The sequence below is a fragment of the Fulvia fulva genome, chromosome 13 (genome assembly GCF_020509005.1).
Source record: "Fulvia fulva chromosome 13, complete sequence".
Taxonomy (NCBI): domain Eukaryota; kingdom Fungi; phylum Ascomycota; class Dothideomycetes; order Mycosphaerellales; family Mycosphaerellaceae; genus Fulvia; species Fulvia fulva.
This window is the reverse complement of record NC_063024.1, coordinates 615,490-633,526: the sequence shown is the minus strand read 5'-3', so window position 1 is coordinate 633,526 and position 18,037 is coordinate 615,490. Positions and strand designations below refer to the sequence as shown.

At 53.3% G+C, this 18,037-nt stretch overlaps 3 protein-coding genes across 3 annotated transcripts; 1 reads left to right on the top strand and 2 right to left on the bottom strand.

Moving 5' to 3' along the window:
- Positions 1 to 1,411: 1,411 nt before the first annotated feature.
- Positions 1,412 to 2,269, bottom strand: CLAFUR5_14277 (Short-chain dehydrogenase/reductase phmF; the record flags this gene model as incomplete). Its single annotated transcript, XM_047913425.1, has 2 exons — positions 1,412 to 1,834; positions 1,898 to 2,269. The coding sequence occupies 2 exons, from the start codon at positions 2,267 to 2,269 to the stop codon at positions 1,412 to 1,414; spliced, it is 795 nt and encodes a 264-aa protein (XP_047769383.1).
- Positions 2,270 to 3,012: 743 nt separating this feature from the next.
- CLAFUR5_14276 (Fatty acid synthase beta subunit hexB) lies at positions 3,013 to 11,229 on the bottom strand (the record flags this gene model as incomplete). Its single annotated transcript, XM_047913424.1, has 9 exons — positions 3,013 to 3,360; positions 3,414 to 4,013; positions 4,066 to 4,557; positions 4,616 to 4,804; positions 5,442 to 5,839; positions 5,887 to 6,372; positions 6,423 to 6,507; positions 6,560 to 11,051; positions 11,099 to 11,229. The coding sequence occupies 9 exons, from the start codon at positions 11,227 to 11,229 to the stop codon at positions 3,013 to 3,015; spliced, it is 7,221 nt and encodes a 2,406-aa protein (XP_047769381.1).
- A 977-nt stretch (positions 11,230 to 12,206) lies between these two features.
- CLAFUR5_14275 (Fatty acid synthase alpha subunit hexA) lies at positions 12,207 to 17,720 on the top strand (the record flags this gene model as incomplete). Its single annotated transcript, XM_047913423.1, has 5 exons — positions 12,207 to 12,268; positions 12,324 to 12,350; positions 12,401 to 12,561; positions 12,619 to 17,531; positions 17,583 to 17,720. 5 exons carry the CDS (start codon positions 12,207 to 12,209, stop codon positions 17,718 to 17,720), a joined length of 5,301 nt encoding a protein of 1,766 aa, XP_047769233.1.
- Positions 17,721 to 18,037: the final 317 nt, after the last annotated feature.

Genomic DNA, 18,037 nt, shown 5'->3' with positions numbered 1-18,037 from the left:
ATACCGGCGAGTTGAAGAAGCCACCCCAGACATTCGAGCCGAAGTCCATATCGGGGAAGCAAGTTTGTGTACTGAGATCAAGGGGCGGAGACATCATTGCTGTATCAAACAGGGAGCCGCTGTCGTGGATCATACTGTCGGCAAGAGACATGTCTGCCACGGTGGATGTCATGTCCAGATCAATGAGATTGGTCAGGGTGTCGTTCGCAGGTCGCTTCTGATGCGCAGTCTTGCTCGACTGCCTCCCTGTGCGTTTCGATGCATCATACACGCACTCCATGCCCCGTCTGTTGCATCGGGTGCACGAAGGCTTGTCCTTGGAGCATCGCACTCTGGACTTTGCGCAGGCGGCGCAAGAGCTTTCAGTTTCGGTCCAGCAGTAGGTGCATTCCGTTGAGGGCGAGCCTCATGCTTCATGCTGTTCGATTGCATTTTAACGAGGTCGCGAGCACAAATCTAAAAGAATGGATAGCAAAGTTGCGTCAAAGCCAAGAGACTATCACATGCTTTGTCACGAGGCTAGCTGTTCCTCTACTCCCGCCAACATTTGCTGAAGCTTCGTCACAAGGTTTAGATATGGCCGATTGTCCTGCCTAATGCAGCAAGAGGTGCAGCCAATAATCCTAGCATCGCAGGAACAGGATGCATGTGTCGGAATGGCCCGCGCACTCCACTCCTTGAGAGAACGGACGGGTGCAAATGATGCAAGTCAGATGGGCACATTGTTCTGCCGATGCAGTTCAGCGGAAACACTCACACACCTCTGCCAACCGAAGCTTAAAGCTCATATACCCCGTCGGAGGCTACGTCAGCCTACATAGGCATGGCTTCCTGCCGCATGCCCCACCAGCCGCTGAACGAGCTGAACATGGTTCGGGAATGGAACACCGCAAGGAACACTGCAAGCGTGCCGTTTCCATCACTCTTCATGGAGATCAACGTGCACAGCATTCCAAAAGTCGTTGGCCTTCTCCAGGTGATAGGTGACCTTCCTAGGTGAGAAGTGCAGCTGAATCGCACGAAGTCTGGCACTAAGGCTTTGGTCAGTCAACAATGCCATATCCTGAGGAGATTTCCTGCCGTATACCCGAATCTTCTTGTCTAGGGAAGCCGTGATCGCAGGAAAGATGTGCTTGGCGATAGCCGTTCTCAGCTGTCAGCGATGCATACGAAATGCGACGCACTTCTTCCCTTATGCCTTACCGAAAAGCCATGAATGGAACCAAGCTCCGGCACATGAGAGACGCGAGGTATTTGCAGTACAGCCCAGCATAATATAGATAACAGTAGACAAAAGCTACGTGCGACGCATATCTATTATGGAATTTAACTACTGGCCGGGGTATAAATTGGATCTAACAGCACAATACTTCTTCATCGACAGCCATCGTGAGCTGTCAGACATTCCGAATCATACCAATACCTCAGTCGCTTCCGGTGATATCTGGTTCAGCAACATTTGCATCTCGCCCCAAAGCTTCTTCTGGCTCTCCTTGCCTTCCTGACTCCTTACCCAAGCTGATGTGTTCTTCACCTGGCATTCGCTTAGGTACTGGCCATGTGTCTCTGGACCCGCAGCGATAGCAGAAGTGAAGCACCTTGCACCAGGCTCTGCATCACGACCAATCAGCTTCAACATGTTCCGACCCCAGAAGCCACCATCGTCTGTCCTGAACAGTGGTGTCTTGCACCAGCCTGGGCTAGGGCAGTTGACGATGACGCTTCTTGAGTTACTGGCCTTGTCCAACTTCGAGATCCGGCCAGCAATTTCTTGGACTAGGAGCATGACCATGAGCTTAGTTTGGAAGTATCGAGCGCCCATGTCTGCTTCCTTCTCATTGCTGGCTCAGCTGAAGACGCTGCCTTGTGATGATTGTGTGATGATGTTCGGGTCCGCGAAGGCGTGGACGTTCGAGCCAACGATGGAGAGGTGGGTAGGCGAGCCGGTTCGTCGGGCCGTCTGCTCAAGTGATGGCAGGACCAAGAGCGAAAGGAGAAAAGTCGAGACGACGTTGACTGTTAGTGTCTCCTCGAGGCTCTCCGCAACGTGGAACTGATTGGTCGAAATGCCGGCGTTGGCGAGAACTGCATCAACCCGCTGGCACTCTCTGCTTATCCGGCTCGCGAAGGCCCTGACGGAGGAGTAGCTGGCCATGTCGACTTCCCATACTTGAACATCGGCTCGAGAGCCTTTGCCAATGATCTCTCTCTTTGCTGCCTCGCCCTTCGAGACGCTTCGGCAACCCATAATCAGAGTTCCCACGTTCATCTTGACCCCGAGGACGTGTTAGCGTAAAGCAATGGGAGGTCTCATTGTTACAGGGTGCTTACAGATGCTTGCAGCACTCGTATCCTAGGCCGCTATTCGCACCGGTGACGACCACTGTCTGTCCAGCAAAGGTAACATTGGGCAGTTTGGTCGATCCAAAGATCTGACCTCCCATGAACTGTATGATGTCTCCTGCTGCAGGCATTTTGTTGGTCGTGGTTTGAATGTCTTAGTGTCCGGATTGTTGAGTGGGTGTTATTCGAGAACTTCGATGCAATTGAAGATGTCAATGAGCACGATGTCTGCGAGTCGATACGACTTTTTATGTCCGCACTTGAGGCACCTGAGCGGGGTCTGGAGCTTTGTATGCTCACATTCAGAATCAGAGTTTCATAAAGTCCTGTCTCCGTAGTCCGCAAAAGCCGTGAATCGACATTCCTTCCACCTTGGCATGACATGACCCTCATCGTTATCACATGTCGCAGACAACATTCACTTGCGGACATCTTCATTTCAAAGCCGCATCCGACGGACTTCTGTGTCAGGCATGGCTGCGAAGCGTCGTGCGTCTACTTCACTCACCTCATGTCTGTGCGCTCCCGAAGTATGGCCGCCGCACGGTCAACATCGCGTCTTGCGATTCACGGTAACATGAGGACGCAGGACACGGTCTCGAGAGGAAATTATCTTAATTTGAAAGGGGGACTATCTCTTGCTCGCTGTCTGTATCCCAATCTCCGGGTCTACCCGCTCTTCTCGAGAAGTCTAGGTATCAATCGCACCCACAAAGGACTCTTGTCCCACAAGATCCAGACACCCTGTTCGCGAAGCCAGTCTCGCGCACCCATCTTCGGTGCATCTAGCTCCAGGTCGAAGTGCCACAGAATTTGTGCCAAGATGAGGCGCATTTCTGCATGAGCAAGCTGGCGACCAATGCAATTGCGTGGCCCAACACTGAAAGGCTGAGATGTTGAACGTCGGTCATTCGCAAACTCTGGATCGCCGAGCCACCGTTGCGGAAGAAACTCGTCAGGTCGACGGAAGTTCTCACTCGAACGACAGGCGGCGTATTGCTGCACGACTACAGTCGTCTAGGAAGTCGTCAATACCAGTGCTCGCAGCTTTTATGAGGGACAGTACTCACCCTAGCAGGCACCTGTTGCCCTGCGATATCAACTCCTCCACTGTTGACAATTCTATTACTCTGCATGGGTACTGGAGGATAAAGGCGCAATGCTTCGTCCAAAACAGCAGCCATGTAGTCAAGCTTGCCTACACTGATCAAATCAATCTCAGATTGATCTGTGAATGAGCTCCTGACATGCTCCTTTAGCTTGGCTAGGACGTCCGGATTCTTTAACAGAAGCCATGTGCAGCCACTCAGCAGTGTCGAGGATGTCTCGCTTCCTGCAAGCACGATGGCACTTGCGTTGCTGATCATCTCTTGTCGAGACATGCCACCCTTGGTACCTTTGGGATCCATGACACCGTCCCAGAGATCTCCGCGGTCCACGCCGTAGTTGAGACGCTGATCGACTTTGCCTTCGGTGAATTGAGCATTTCGCTGCCTCATCTTGAGTAGCTTCTTCGGAGCTATCATTGGGATTACCCAGTCCAGGTTGAAGCGACGAATGGCGTTGATGATCGGGATAGCCTTGACGTTGCCTGCTATCGATGCAATCCATTCGTGTGTTTTTGACTCTTCCAGGCAACCGAATGACTCGCCGAAGGCAAGGTCACCAATCTCGGTCTTGCATTAGCCCGATGAACAGATATAGACAAAAGAGCATACTTACAATGTCAAATGTACACCAGTTGTACCACTCCACGATGTCCAGAGAGCCTTTGGCAGATTTCTGGCCCAGTCGTTTGACCAGAAGATTTATATGACGCTGAATCAATGGTTGTTGCGCTCGCATGCCACGATCAGAAAAGCCGTATGCGAGCAGCCGTCGATATCGTCTGTGATGTTGCTCTTCCGCTGCAAGGATCCCGGGTGTGCCATTATGGAAGGGAGGCAAATGCATCGGATCCTTATGCAGCTCGGGGTTTGACTGGTAGATGACTTTGGTGGCATCGGGAGTGCTGTAAGATAGCTCATCTGGCGCAATTCGAACGACCGATCCATACTGCTGGTGCAACTTGTGAAAGTCGTGAACGATCGTTCCTTTCACTGTGCTACGGATATATGGAAGACGTGAGACTGCCCACAGCTTCGGACCAGGATACCGTCTAAGCGGGTGGAGGTACAGTCGGTAGAAAATCGTCGCCAGAGTCCATAGCAGCACCTTGCATTGAAATGTCAGTCCTTCCACCCTCATCTAGCCATGGGCGGACTGTGCTTACAGAGCTGATGCCAATAACGAAAGCGGCTAATGAGTACCCAAATATGAGCCGGAAAAGAGAAGAACCATTGCCACGAGGCATGAAGAAACTCAGATATCCCTCAAGCGACCCAAGCACTTGGGCTGATATGGTCGCCATCGTTGATGCAAGGGAGAAAGGGAAAGAGCTCGAATTTTGTTTTGCTAGGACCTACAGTAGAGTCAGCGCATATTGCTTGGACGATAGTCGCGGAAAGGTAAAATGATTCTTCGGTGTACGATGTGGCAATGACGCTGGCATCGTGTCGTGCGCTGCTATAAGTCGGAATAGTGTCGGAGTCCGGTACAAGGCTCCACCAAGCACAGTAGCTTGGCGTGGACTCCCTGGCTACTGCACACGATTTTGGGAGCGATACCATTCCGTACCTGCGCGATCTTGCTGCACCTGTGGCACGGCCTGGTAGCGCGCGGCATTGCAGAGACCAAATCTGTGCTCTGCAAGTGTATGTGCACTTGCAACTCGCCAGTATCTCGAGTCTCTTCATTGGGTCTGAATCGAACATCATGTGTGTAATTTGCATGTTGCTGTGACCTCTTCGGTTCAGAGCCTTAAAAACGATCTGACGATAATGAAGACGGTAGGAAATCACCGTAATGGCCACGAAGCCCATATGCGCTTGCTCCCGACGCCATGGAAGTTGCAGATCCTCCCATCACTCTCCTCGCTATGCCATCGCTTCGAGCATTCGCTGTAACGGCTCACTGCCAGTGACATGTTGGACGTGCTCGATATACGATCGATCCAAAGAGAAGGGCTTGCCGACAACGTTTGGTATCCATTTTCCAACCAGCTCCTTGGGCTTGATGTCAGGGACATTGACTTTAGTCAAGAGGTAGCGTCGGAAGTGCTCGATCTCCCCTCTCAGCATCGTCGAATGAAAGGGTATGTCGATGCCATTCAGCGGTATGGTAGCCTTGCCGCGCATCAAAACAACGTCGTTCGTGAGTTTCGTCGCAGCGGGTACATGTGCTGTGACCATGTCTTTCAAGTCCTGCATAGACAGAAGATGAATCTTAGGATGTTTCGCAAGGTCATCGCAGACTTTTCCAAGGATCCACAAGGCGCGGAAGTGACCAGCGCAGACATACTGCTGGGATCTGACGTTGTGATTGACGATCTCCATTAGCAGTCCTGTCTCTTCGTTGACAAGTTCCACCAGGCATTGAAATGCTCGCTCGTCGAAGCCTGCTATACGTTAACCATCATTCTTCTGTGTGGAGCGCGAAACATACCTTTACCGACGCGAGACGGGTCAGTAGCCATCATCGAGTAGTCAGTCCGGCCATTGGCATCCCGCTCAAGAGCATTCTGCATCTTCAAGCCACGATAGAAGATCAATGTGAGCAAGCTCTCAAAGGACATGAACGTTGTGCAAGCACCCAGTGCAGCGTATTCGCCCAGAGAGTGGCCAGCGAAGAGTGCGCTGGGCTGTACGACACCCTTGGCAACCAGATGTTCGTGCTCAACCATTTCCATCAATGCCAAAGCCGGTTGAGAAAACTGAGTGGAGAACAGCAGTCCTTTGGCTTCCGAGAAGGTATACGATGTCGATGTGGGCGTGAGACCTTGCACGATGCAGACGTCTTTGGCATCTTTCTCGAGAGACGTCTTCTTGGTCATGGCCAAGTAGTTATCACGTATCCGTTTGCCTCGTCGGCCGCCAAAGTTGATAGTCAAGGTCGTCGGGTTCTCGCGTACAAGACTGAGCAGCGAGAAGCCTGCAGCAGATTAGTATCATGTTTCATGACAAGAGTCGGGTATTACTGACCATAATTCTCGCGAAGGTATTTGTCACCACGATCCCAGAGAGCCTTCGCTTCTGGTCGCGCATGGTACAGCAACATACCCATTCCCTACACGCAACGTCAGTAAAAAGCATAACAGGCCACAGTGCGATCGTCATACTTTCTCTTGGCTGCCCTGTCCGCAGAACACATAGCCAGTACGCGGTTGCTCAACCTCGGCCTCCGCTTCAATCACCTTGTCGCCAGTCTCGTCGTTGTGAGCTTGCACTTTCATGACCATTCGCCCATCCTCCATGGCAATGTGCTGAAGCTGAACCTTGATGCGATCGTTCGGCCACACCATGCCTTCAAAGCTGACTTGCCACTTCTTGAAGCGAGAACGATCTGAATCGTTCACTGCCCACTCGACAGTTCGTCGGACGATTGCCGACGTGTGCATACCGTGCACCACAGTGCCCGGTAGGCCAGCATACCTCGCGAAGACGTCGCAGACATGCAGAGGATTCGTATCCTTGGACGCCACTGCATATTGATTGCTCTTGATCGGCGCCTTGACTACCACAGTCGAGCCATCGGTCCAGCCAGGGTTCTCGAGGGCTTGGCGTGTCTCCCTGAGGTAGCCATGCCTGTGGAGGAAGTCGATCACCGGGTTGCCGATGCACGAGTCTTCCTCGAAGTAAATGTTGCCAATCCGAGTATCGAAGCCAGAGCTCTCCACCTTTGAGACTGTCCCAGCGACTTGTAACGCACCGACTTTGCCTTCGTTGTTGAACATTGTGTATGTGTTCAAATTGAAAGACAGCGTCAAGCCAGCGAGGTCCATCGACGGATCGTCAAGGATCAACCACTTTCGGCTCTGCAGCAGTGCTTGACGAGTGGCCGAATGCACATGGACTTCAAGCATCGGCTCATCGAAGGACTTGAACTGTGTTCCGTAGTCCTCGAATTGTCCAACAATGAAGAACTCTGTCGTGATGGTAACCACAGTCTTTTCATCACGACAAAGTTCTGCTGAAACTTCTACTAGCTTTCCAGTTGGCTGAATGGTGAGAGATGTGATGCGTGATACAGTCTGCGTAACATCTCCCAGACGCAATGGCGTTGCGTTCGTCGCATACTTGAAGTTGACCGAGCGATGCAGGAGATTGAGAAGATCGCATTGTAGTGCAGGTATTGTCAAAGGTTTCGTAAGGGCAGTCCATGCAAGCACGATGCAGTAGTCCAGCGGCACAGATCCTGTTGGGTTCCAAGCTTGTAGTTCAGGTGATGTGCTACGGCCGACGACCGCTGTGTAGTTCTGCACGTCTTGCGCAATCAGCGTCGTAGGCTCACCCCAGAACTCGGAGCTCAGTCCAGATTGCTTGACATCATGAGTGCCGGCAGTCCATAGTTGCGCATAGAAGCCTTTGATGGTGTCCAGTCTATCGGGTGTCACCTCTACTAGTTTCGAGCCTCGAGACTTCCGTGACAGTTGGTAAGCGAATTGTAAGCCAAGAGGTTTGTCGGACAGGAAAGACGGCGGCGTAAGTGCCACCTTGATACTTTTGCCATCTGTTGACGCGATACGAAGCACTGTCTGTAGGCTCGATTTGCCAAAGAGAGCCGCCTTGAGTGCTATTGCTTGGGCTTGACCATCTCGACCGAGACGTACCTCGATGACCTCTCCCGGCTGGATCTGTCGTAGAAAGGCAGTGCGTATTGGGTTCCTGAGTCGGGCTTGGTCTCTGAAGATCCAATCGTCCTTCAAACAGTGGCGTGCCCAAGAGTCGGCGGCAGATCCGACGATGTGCTCGATCAATGCATCCATTTCCGGCGGAAGTCGATCTGTCTTGAGAACTTCACATCGTACCGTCGATTTGTCGATGGAGATCTGGACGCCGGGCACACTCTTCTTGACGGACCTCGGTATGCCATTGTCTTGTTTGCTGATTGATCCAGGCGTCACACCCGCTTGCGACAGGCTCTCGATGTGATAGTTGCAGATATTGTCTAGTATGTCTCGCACAGGCTCATCGTGAATAATCGATTGTCGCACGGCAACCGGTCCTTGAATGATGCAGGCACGCTGTACATCCTTGCCCACAAGCGAATCAACATCTTCGGACTGCCAGAGAGAGTCTTTCTTGCACCATGTCTCGAAGTTCTCGTCCAATGCCGGCACGAAGGGTACAGGCTTCCTTCCACGCCGTCTGAATAGCTCCATCACGAGAGCAACGTCCTCAGGATATAGCGTATCGTCGATATCGTTGCCGAGAGCTCCCTCAAACGCTTTGCGGATCTCACTTGACTTTGTAGCATGAGTGTCGACATGGCATCCGAAACGCTCGCCGGCGATCTCAACAAAGTCATGGACCATGGTCAGCCATGAGGGATCAATCCAGCCCTTGTCGCCACGAGACATGAGTTGACACATCCTACCAAGCACTTCGCGATAGCTCATGCTATCGAGGTCCACATTCTGGCCATTACCATCGACACCGAACCACGGCTTCTGGTAGTCTTTGTTCAGTCGGGTGATGATCTCTTCTCGATGCGTGCGCAGGTAGCTCAAACGTTTGTTGGTGTCCTTGATTGAGAATATACGCTTGTCGAACTCCTTCCACAGCATGACACCTCGGGTAGCAAGCATGTGGATTGGCTGGCCATGCTCAGATGTAATTGTGATCACTCCACCAGTTGGTGCATCGAATGAGCTATGCCAGTCGTTATCGTCGACGCCTTCAGTCTGGATAATGAGCTGCTTCGCTTGTGGTGACGTGTGGGCCTCTTTGGCGACCATCATTCGGCTGCCTAGTAGGACTCCATCAAACGGCATTGGTGCATAGCCGAAAGACTTGGACCAGTCACCAGAAATGTATGGCCAAGTGTCAGAACCTCCTCCAAAGCCACTGCCAGCGATGAGCACAATGTTTGCACATCTACGGATGCGGGGATACGCCTTCAATATCGGTAGGTGGAAGTCTTCGAAAGAGTGGTGTCCTCCGGCTCGTCCTCCAGTCCACTGTAGGCCGATGGGAAAGTGAGGATGCGCCTGAGCGGTCTCGATCACTTCGTCAATTGCGGCTGAAGATCCTGGCTTGAATGAGATGTGTTTTAGTCCAATCGACTCAATGTACCCTTTGACGACATCTGGAGATGGAATGCCGGCGCCAATAGCGACACCTTCAACAGATATGCCTTCCTTGACTAGTCGACGGAGGACATCGACTTGCCATGCGATCGTCTGTGGGCTGGCATATAAGAGATTGCATGTAATGCCGCGGTAGATGGGTATGCTGGCAGCCAGCTTCCGCAGTGCTCTCTCGAAATATGGCTCACTTGAGTAGCCTCCGCCTGCTAGCTCGACGTGGTAGCCAGCCTGCATAACACAAGAGACGAAGTCCCAAGGCACAGTGGTAGGTGTCATTCCGGCGACCATCACTGGCGGTGCATTCAACAATTGTGTCATCTTGGTCTGAATTTGAACATCGCCCCGATGATCAAGAACAAGCTTGGGCCCAAATGCCTCTCGCCAGTCCAGAGCTTGTGGTGGCATTTCGTCTGAGAAGAGCTCAGCACGGGCGCCAATACCTCTTGAGCCTGGGGACCTGTCGTTCATCTGTATCACTCGCACGCCTGTGCCTTCTGTCGTTTCGTGTATTAGGTAGCCAATGTTGCCAGGTCCGAAGCCGAGGATGTGCGAGGAGTCAAGCTGTTGGCAAATGTTGGGCCACTCGACCATGTCGGTGGTGACAGCACTCACAAGTATTTTGACAATGCTCTCCGACTTCCAGTCCTGTAAGTTTCGTCCACTCTTAGTATGTAGCAAAGGTGTGCCGAGTTCGCTTCCGAGCAAATCGACCTCAAGCGCATCAAGCACGTGATTGCCGACTCTCTTGAGGTACTGGCTGTGATAGGGAGCTGATATGGGCAAGAATTGAGCATCTACATCCTGCTTGCGTTTGTTGAACAGGGTGCGTGACTGGTCAACGCCGTTGGCAGCCCGGATCTCGCGAAGCTGAACACAGACTGCCCGCAGTGACTGTGGTGGGCCTGCGATTGTATACTTGTCTCTCGAGTTGACCAATGCGAGATAGACGTGTCGGTTCTCGTCGACGAGGCTCTTGTTGACATGCTCGACAAGCATTTCTACTTGAGCACGGTTGAGTCCGGTGATGCCAAGCATCGACGATGGTTGTCCCTCGCCATGATCGATGCAGTCTTGTACGGCAGCAGCCGAGATTTGTGCATGTGGTGCAGCAGTATGGCTTTCCAGACCGACCCAGAAGGAGATTTGAAGAGCAAGATCTGCGGCTTCCAGGAACGACTCCCAGCTATCGGCCTTTGCCACAGCGGCTGCAGCAAAAATGCCTTGCGAGTGTCCCACAACGCTCTTTAGTAGTGATCGGAACTGGCTCGGGTCGAGCTTGAGAGCTCGAAGTGTGATGCAGTAGTTGCACAAGCTGATCAGTGTGTTGATCGGGAAGCTCATCGGCGAGAGAGCGAGATAGTCCCGACTTGGTGCTTCCGCTGGGTCTTCCAGCCATTCCAGTATCTCGAACCCTTCATCCTCGTGAAATCCACTGCTATGAGGTAGTGATGCCAATTCGCTCAATGTTGCATCGGCAGTGTGGATGAGCGGTCTAAGCGTTGAGCCGTACGTCTTGTTAAGTCTACGCGGCTATTAGTTCTCTTCAGCACTCGATCTCTTCTCACTTACTCAAGCAAGTCGTTGAAACAATTCAGGTTGCTGGGGCCTTGACCGCCGAAGGCAGCTGTGATTCTTGCATCGCCGTCTTGAGCAGCCTGTATAAGGGCTGAGTCGTGACGACCTTGGTGCTTCGCGCCCATCTTTCGAGCAATATTCGAGCACTGTTGTTACTTGTTAAACCATGTGAGGCCAGTCGATGGCAGTCGATAGCCTAGCTTCGTGGCAATGCAAGATAGTGGGTGAAGGGTAAAGTCAAACGATGTGTTGGAGATATGAAAAGAGGTGCAGCGACGGTAAGGTGTAACAGGGAATCCTAATCAATAGAGACGTATCGCTAGGTATGCGAGACCACACAGCACGCTTCAGCTATCAAGCTGTTCATCGTGCGTGGGGACTTCGGTGCTGCTGTCGGGAACAGAGAGTAGTGTCGGACATGGGCGAGGGCACCGGATGCACATGGAGTCGAGCCAGCCCTATCGCAAGTCTCGTCCACCTTGCTAACTGTCGATCGTCACGGCCGCTCCAACCTGGACACCATGGATTACCGTCAACGACTTCGATGAGGCAGTCAGTCACCCGCAGCAGGCCGTTATCCAGACAATCACCTCTTGAGCGCGAATTCCAGGTGCCCCTGCAGTGCTCCAGGCACTAACACATGGCAGTGGAAAAGTGCACTCGCGACGATGGTGCTCGGAGACCTCGAGGTGCACCGGCCACCAGGCGTGGCGCCTATGAGTTGACCACACGAGCACGACGCAGCTGATCATTACCAGGCGACGATCGAGATCGAGATCCACTCTTTGTATTCCAAGTCAGTGCGTAACGAGATGCAGAGGTCTGGTATAGCTCGGTGTCCAGCACTTCGGACGTCGGGAACAGCCGCTTTAGCCAAGTTCGGAACACATGCCCCGAGCAGAAGCGCAACAGTCCGACATCGAGGACGAAACGTGCTCGCTCTCCACGTGTAAGCAATGACCTAGTCTGACGTCTCTATGTATGGTGTTGCATGATACTGTATTGCGATGTGTAATGGTTGCTTAGTTGTTGCCTTTCATTTGTCGTTGACTTCGAAATTTCATGATTCGGTTCGAGCTTAGCTTGATCAGATCTCGACGAGATGGCGAGAGAGAAGCTCGATAGCAAGACAATTGCTCATCAATTGCTTGTTGAGCTCCTAGTGTAAGCATGGAAGAGGTCGCGATAGCATGAAAGTACTGACAGAGGTTATTGGCAGCCATCAATTCGCGTTTCCTGTAAAATGGTCAGTACTTCCAACGGCATAACTCACCTATGATGCTGACGGTAGTCCAGGGTCGACACGCAAGAGAGTCTGCTCTCAGGCAAAGATGCTGTGGATCGCTTCATCGAGTTTGGTCCTTCCAGCGTGCTGCTTGGCATGGGTCAAAAGACGATAAAGCGCAAAGTCCAGTCCGCGGAACGACCAGCAGAAGCCAATGTCCAATTTCTCGCCAGTACACAGCATAGCAAAGAGCTTTGATACGAATACGATGCACCGATCGAAGCCGCAGTGGAAGAGCCGACAGCGCAGGAGCCAGCGCCTGAAGCTGCACCAGAAAGACCGCGGCTGACACGAGCAACGACGACCTCGACGAAGTTGCTAGAGCCTATGACCCCGTCAGTGACTATAGCGGATGTGCCGGTATCAGCGGAAGAGGTCGTTCGAGCTCTCGTGGCGAGGAAGTTAAAGAAGCCCATACTCAGCATTCCAACGACAAAGTCGGTGAAAGAGCTATGCAACGGCAAATCAACATTGCAGAACGAGATCGTGGGAGACTTCCACAGCGAGTTCACGAACCTTCCCGACAGGCCAGAAGACATCCCTCTCAAGGAACTGGTGCCCGCATCTGCCAGTGGCGGGAGTCTCATGCTTGGCAGAGTATCATCGGCACTGTTGGCGAAACTCGTGTCCTCCAAGATGCCCGCCCGCTTCAATGCTGATGCCATCGGCAAGTATCTTGCGTCCAAATGGGGCCTTGGACCACTGCCAAGCGTAGCAGTCATGCTATTCGCCATCGCCTCAGAGCCAGAAGCACGACTTGCTTCTCTGCCTGCAGCTGAAAAGTATCTCGATGATACGGCAGCCAAATACGCCGAGTGGGTTGGCATTACACTACAAGCTCGATCGGCTCAGAGTACTGCTGGTAACAGTGGCTCATCAGGAGCAGTTGATCCGACAGTCCTTGCGGAGCTTACCAAAACCAACACCAGAATGGCCAAGAAGCAATTCCAAGCACTGGCCGAGTATCTGCAGGTCGATCTGATGAAGCCATCATCGACTCAGGAGTCGGAGGCGATGGCAGCAGAGCTGCAACAGAAGCTCGATGCTTGGACAGCCGAGTTCTCCGAAGACTTCTTGACTGGCGTTGCTTCGACGTTCAGTGAGAAGAAGAATCGAAGGTACAATGCTTGGTGGAACGCGGCAAGACAAGATGTGTCGGCTCTGTTCACTGGTACACTTGCGGAACAGCTGTCGAACGACAATGCAGCACTGGATGCGTTTCTGGATCGACTCAGCAACAGGGCAGACGACAGTTTGCTCGCCACGATACGCAGTCTCAGCAGACGAAACCAGACCGAGATCGTGCCCGGTCTGGCTGCCATAGCTCATCGCGCCGAGAAAGCAGTGTGTTCGTGCATTGATCGCCCAGCCACAGCAAAGGCACTTCTTCCAGCAACTCGGCCAAGAACCACAGTCTCAGACGATGGGAACATCAAGTTCACAGAGGTGGCGAGACCAGGCGTGAGCGGTCGTGCCGCCTACGTTGATGTGCTGCAGTCGAAGACCCTCAATGGAAATCCAGCAGTGGCCCGCTTCATCAGCCTCAAGTCGGCCGCCTCCAGCACAGACCTGACGAACGGCATGCTAGCCCGGATCAGGACAGCTCTAGACACAGGCATGTCTTTCGCCGGGAAGAACATCCTCATCACAGGCGCTGGTCAAGGCTCCATCGGCGCTGAGGTCGTCCAGATCCTGCTGACTGGTGGAGCTCGAGTGATCGTGACAACAAGTCGAGAGCCATCGTCCACTGCCAAGTACTTCCAACAGATGTGCGAGGAAAGCGGAGCGAAGGGGTCCGAGCTCATCTTGACGCGATTCAACCAAGCGAGCGCAAAGGACTGCGAGAAGTTGATCGATCACATCTACGATGCTGCCGGTCTCAATCGCGACCTCGATGCATTGCTACCGTTCGCTGCAGCGCCCGAGGGTGGTACCGAGATCCAGGATGTTGGCGCGAAGAACGAGCTCGTGCACAGACTCATGCTGGCGAGCGTCTTCCGCATGCTCGGTCGAGTTATCAAGAACAAGCGAGACCGCTCCATCGACTGCCATCCAACACAAGTCCTGCTGCCGCTATCTCCCAATCACGGAACGTTTGGTGGTGATGGCATGTACGCAGAGTCGAAGCTCGGATTGGAGAGTCTGCTCAATCGTGTCCAGTCAGAGTCGTGGTCGGACGAGTTGACGATCTGCGGCGTGAAGATTGGCTGGACACGTGGCACAGGCTTGATGAATGCCAACGATATCGTAGCCGAAGCCATTGAGGACCATGGTGTGCTCACGTTCTCGGTGCAGGAGATGGCTTTCAACATCGCCATGCTGATGACACCAGAACTTGTGGACCTTTGCGAGAATGCGCCACTGATGGCAGACTTTGGGGGCGGCTTGAGTGCTTTGGAAGACTGTGCCAAGATTCTATCATCAGCTCGGACGGAGATCAACACAGCTGCCGAAGTCGCCAGAGCTATTAAGACAGAAGACGACCTCGAACGAGCAGCGACTCGATCGGTAGCTGCACCATCAAGCAAATCGTCAGTAGCGAAGAAATCGATGCTGAGTGTCGGCTTTCCACGACTGCCTTACTTCGAGACAGAGCTCTCACCACTCGAGCACCTCCGCAATATGAACGACCCGGCAGAAACAGTCGTAGTCGTGGGCTTCTCTGAGCTCGGTCCATGGGGTAGCGCACGCCTGCGATGGGAGATCGAAAGCAAGGGCAAGTTCAGCCAGGTCGGGTACATGGAGATGGCCTGGATGATGGACCTCATCAAACATGTCGACGGCCCAACCAAGACCGGCTACTACGTCGGCTGGGTGGACTCCAAGACCGGAGAACCTGTCCATGATGCCGACATTGAGTCCAAATACGGCGAGGTGATCCGCAGCCATAGCGGCATCAGGTTCGTCGATCCCGAGGGCAGCGCCGGCTACGACCCAGCCAAGAAAGAATACCTCCACGAAATCGCCATCGAAGAAGACCTCCCCGAATTCGAAGCCTCAACAGCCACGGCAGAAGCCTTCCGCCTCCGCCACGGCGCAAACGTCTCCATAATCCCCATAGACGGCACCGAAAACTGCCGCGTCCAAGTAAAGCGGGGCGCCGCCATCAAAATCCCCAAATCAGTCCCCTTCACCTGGGGTTCCGTCGCGGGCCAACTCCCCAAAGGCTGGTCTCCCAATAAGTACGGCATCCCCGAAGACCTGATCCCACAACTCGACCCCGTGTCCCTCTACACCATCTGCTGCGTCGCCGAGGCTTTCTACTCGGCAGGTATTCCTGACCCGTTGGAGATCTTCAAGCACATTCACCTTTCCGAGATCGGTAATTTCCTCGGCTCCTCGATGGGCGGTGCGCTCAAGACTAGGCAGATGTATCGGGACATCTACTTAGATCAGGACGTGCAGAGTGATGTGTTGCAGGAGACATATCTCAACACTACCGGGGCGTGGGTAAATATGTTGTTACTTGGGAGTACGGGGCCGATCAAGACGCCGATGGGGGCGTGTGCGACGGGTGTGGAGAGTATTGATTCGGCTTTTGAGTCGATTATGGCAGACAAGACGAGGATGTGTATCGTGGGAGGATTTGACGATTTTCATGAGGATGAGTCGTACGGGTTTTCGAAGATGAAGGCGACTGTGAACGTTGCGGAAGAGTTGGCCAAGGGCAGATTGCCGAGTGAGATGTCGAGGCCTACTGCTGAAAGCCGATCTGGTTTCGTGGAAGCGCATGGATGTGGTGTGCAGATCCTGTGCCGTGGTGACATGGCGCTGGAGATGGGACTGCCGGTCTATGGTATCATTGCTGGCTCGACGATGGCGGCTGATAAGGTTGGCCGTTCGGTGCCTGCGCCTGGACAGGGCATCTTGACATTTGCCAGAGAGACCGGTCAGGCACAGTTGCAGACATTCTTGGAGCAGACTGGCAGCGCACCGCCTTCGAGTGCGACACAAGCCTCGGATGATGAGAGTGGCTGTGGCTCACCAGCAACACTAGTCACGCCCCCAGGCTCTTCACAAGGGCCCAACGCTATCAGGCGATCGTCCTCTGGCCTGCGCAGCCAGCGACCGACTGTCTCGCCCTTGCGAGCAAGTCTAGAAACTTGGGGCCTGACCATCGACGACTTGGATGTAGCATCTCTGCACGGAACCTCAACAAAGGCCAACGACATCAACGAGCCGGAAGTCATCTGCAAACAGATGACCCACCTAGGCCGCACGCCAGGACGACCTCTCTGGGCGATATGTCAGAAATCCGTGACAGGCCACCCAAAGGCTCCAGCAGCAGCATGGATGCTCAACGGCTGCCTGCAAGTCATGGATACACGCATCATCCCAGCAAATCGCAACGCAGACAATGTCGATCCAGCTCTGCAGACAGCTACACATCTCTGCTTCCCAACCATCCCTGTGCATGTCCAGGATGTGAAAGCATTCATCTTGACCTCATTTGGCTTCGGCCAGAAGGGTGGACAAGTCGTCGGCGTAGCACCAAAGTACTTCTTCGCTACTCTCGACGAGGAAGTCTACAAAGACTACAGTGTCCGCGTCAGGAAGCGCAGCAAGTTCGCCGACAGAGCGTACGCTAAAGCGCTAATGTCGAATGCGATTGTGAAAGTCCAGGATCACTCGCCGTACGCGCAGGAAGATCAATCTCGCATCTTCATGGATCCTCTTTCCAGAATAACAAAAGTGGCCGAAACTGGATCCTACCACTTCGACGCCAAGGACATCCGCAACGTCGCCGATGTGAAAGCCAGGCTGACCCGCCTTGTGCGCGGCGAACGCCTCAACGCACGTCCAGATGCCGCTAGTGGTCTTGCGCAAGCTGCGAAGTCTGCCCAGGCCTGGATCGAGAAGCAGACGAATGGTCGCAGCTCGCTGGACACAAGCACAGTTGGCATCGATCTGGTCGACCTCGGTGCCTTCTCGGCGCATGAGAATGAGACGTTCATCGAGCGCAACTTCACCGATCAGGAGAAGGACTTTGCTCGACAGAGTCTGGACCAGAAGATGGCGTTTGCAAGCCGATGGGCCGCTAAGGAGGCTGTGTTTAAGTGCCTGCATACCCAGACGAAAGGGGCTGGGGCTGCGATGAAGGATATTGAGATTGTCAAGAGTGACAATGCGCCAAAGGTGAAGGTACGTGATGACCGTCTCTCGTGTTTTGGAGTTCATACTGACATGTTCCAGTTGCATAACGATTGCATCAGAGCTGGTCGTAAAGCTGGTTTGGAGGAGATCCAGCTGAGCATCAGTCATGGCGAGGACTGTTTGATCGCCGTGGCTATTGGTATTGCCGGCAATGGGCCAGCGAAGTACACATTGTGATAGAAGCTCCATTTTGGGTTGGTGATTGTTCGTGCTTGACAAAGTACGATGGCGTTCACGGTTGGGCATCTTTCAGGGTATAGTAGCAGACCTCTCACTGAGGCGCATGAACAAATCTTCAGATTCCAGACATGGTATAACTTCCTCGTCTCAATGAAGCGCCAAGCCGCTCCTTACATCGATTGAGCTCAGGATTGGTAGAGCATCACCTACAATCCCACAGGGATGGAATGCCACTGGCCGGCGACAGGATCGTATCCACTGCCAGCCTGAGGCATCGTACCTGACTTTCACATGTCGTTCCTCGTGTCCGGTGT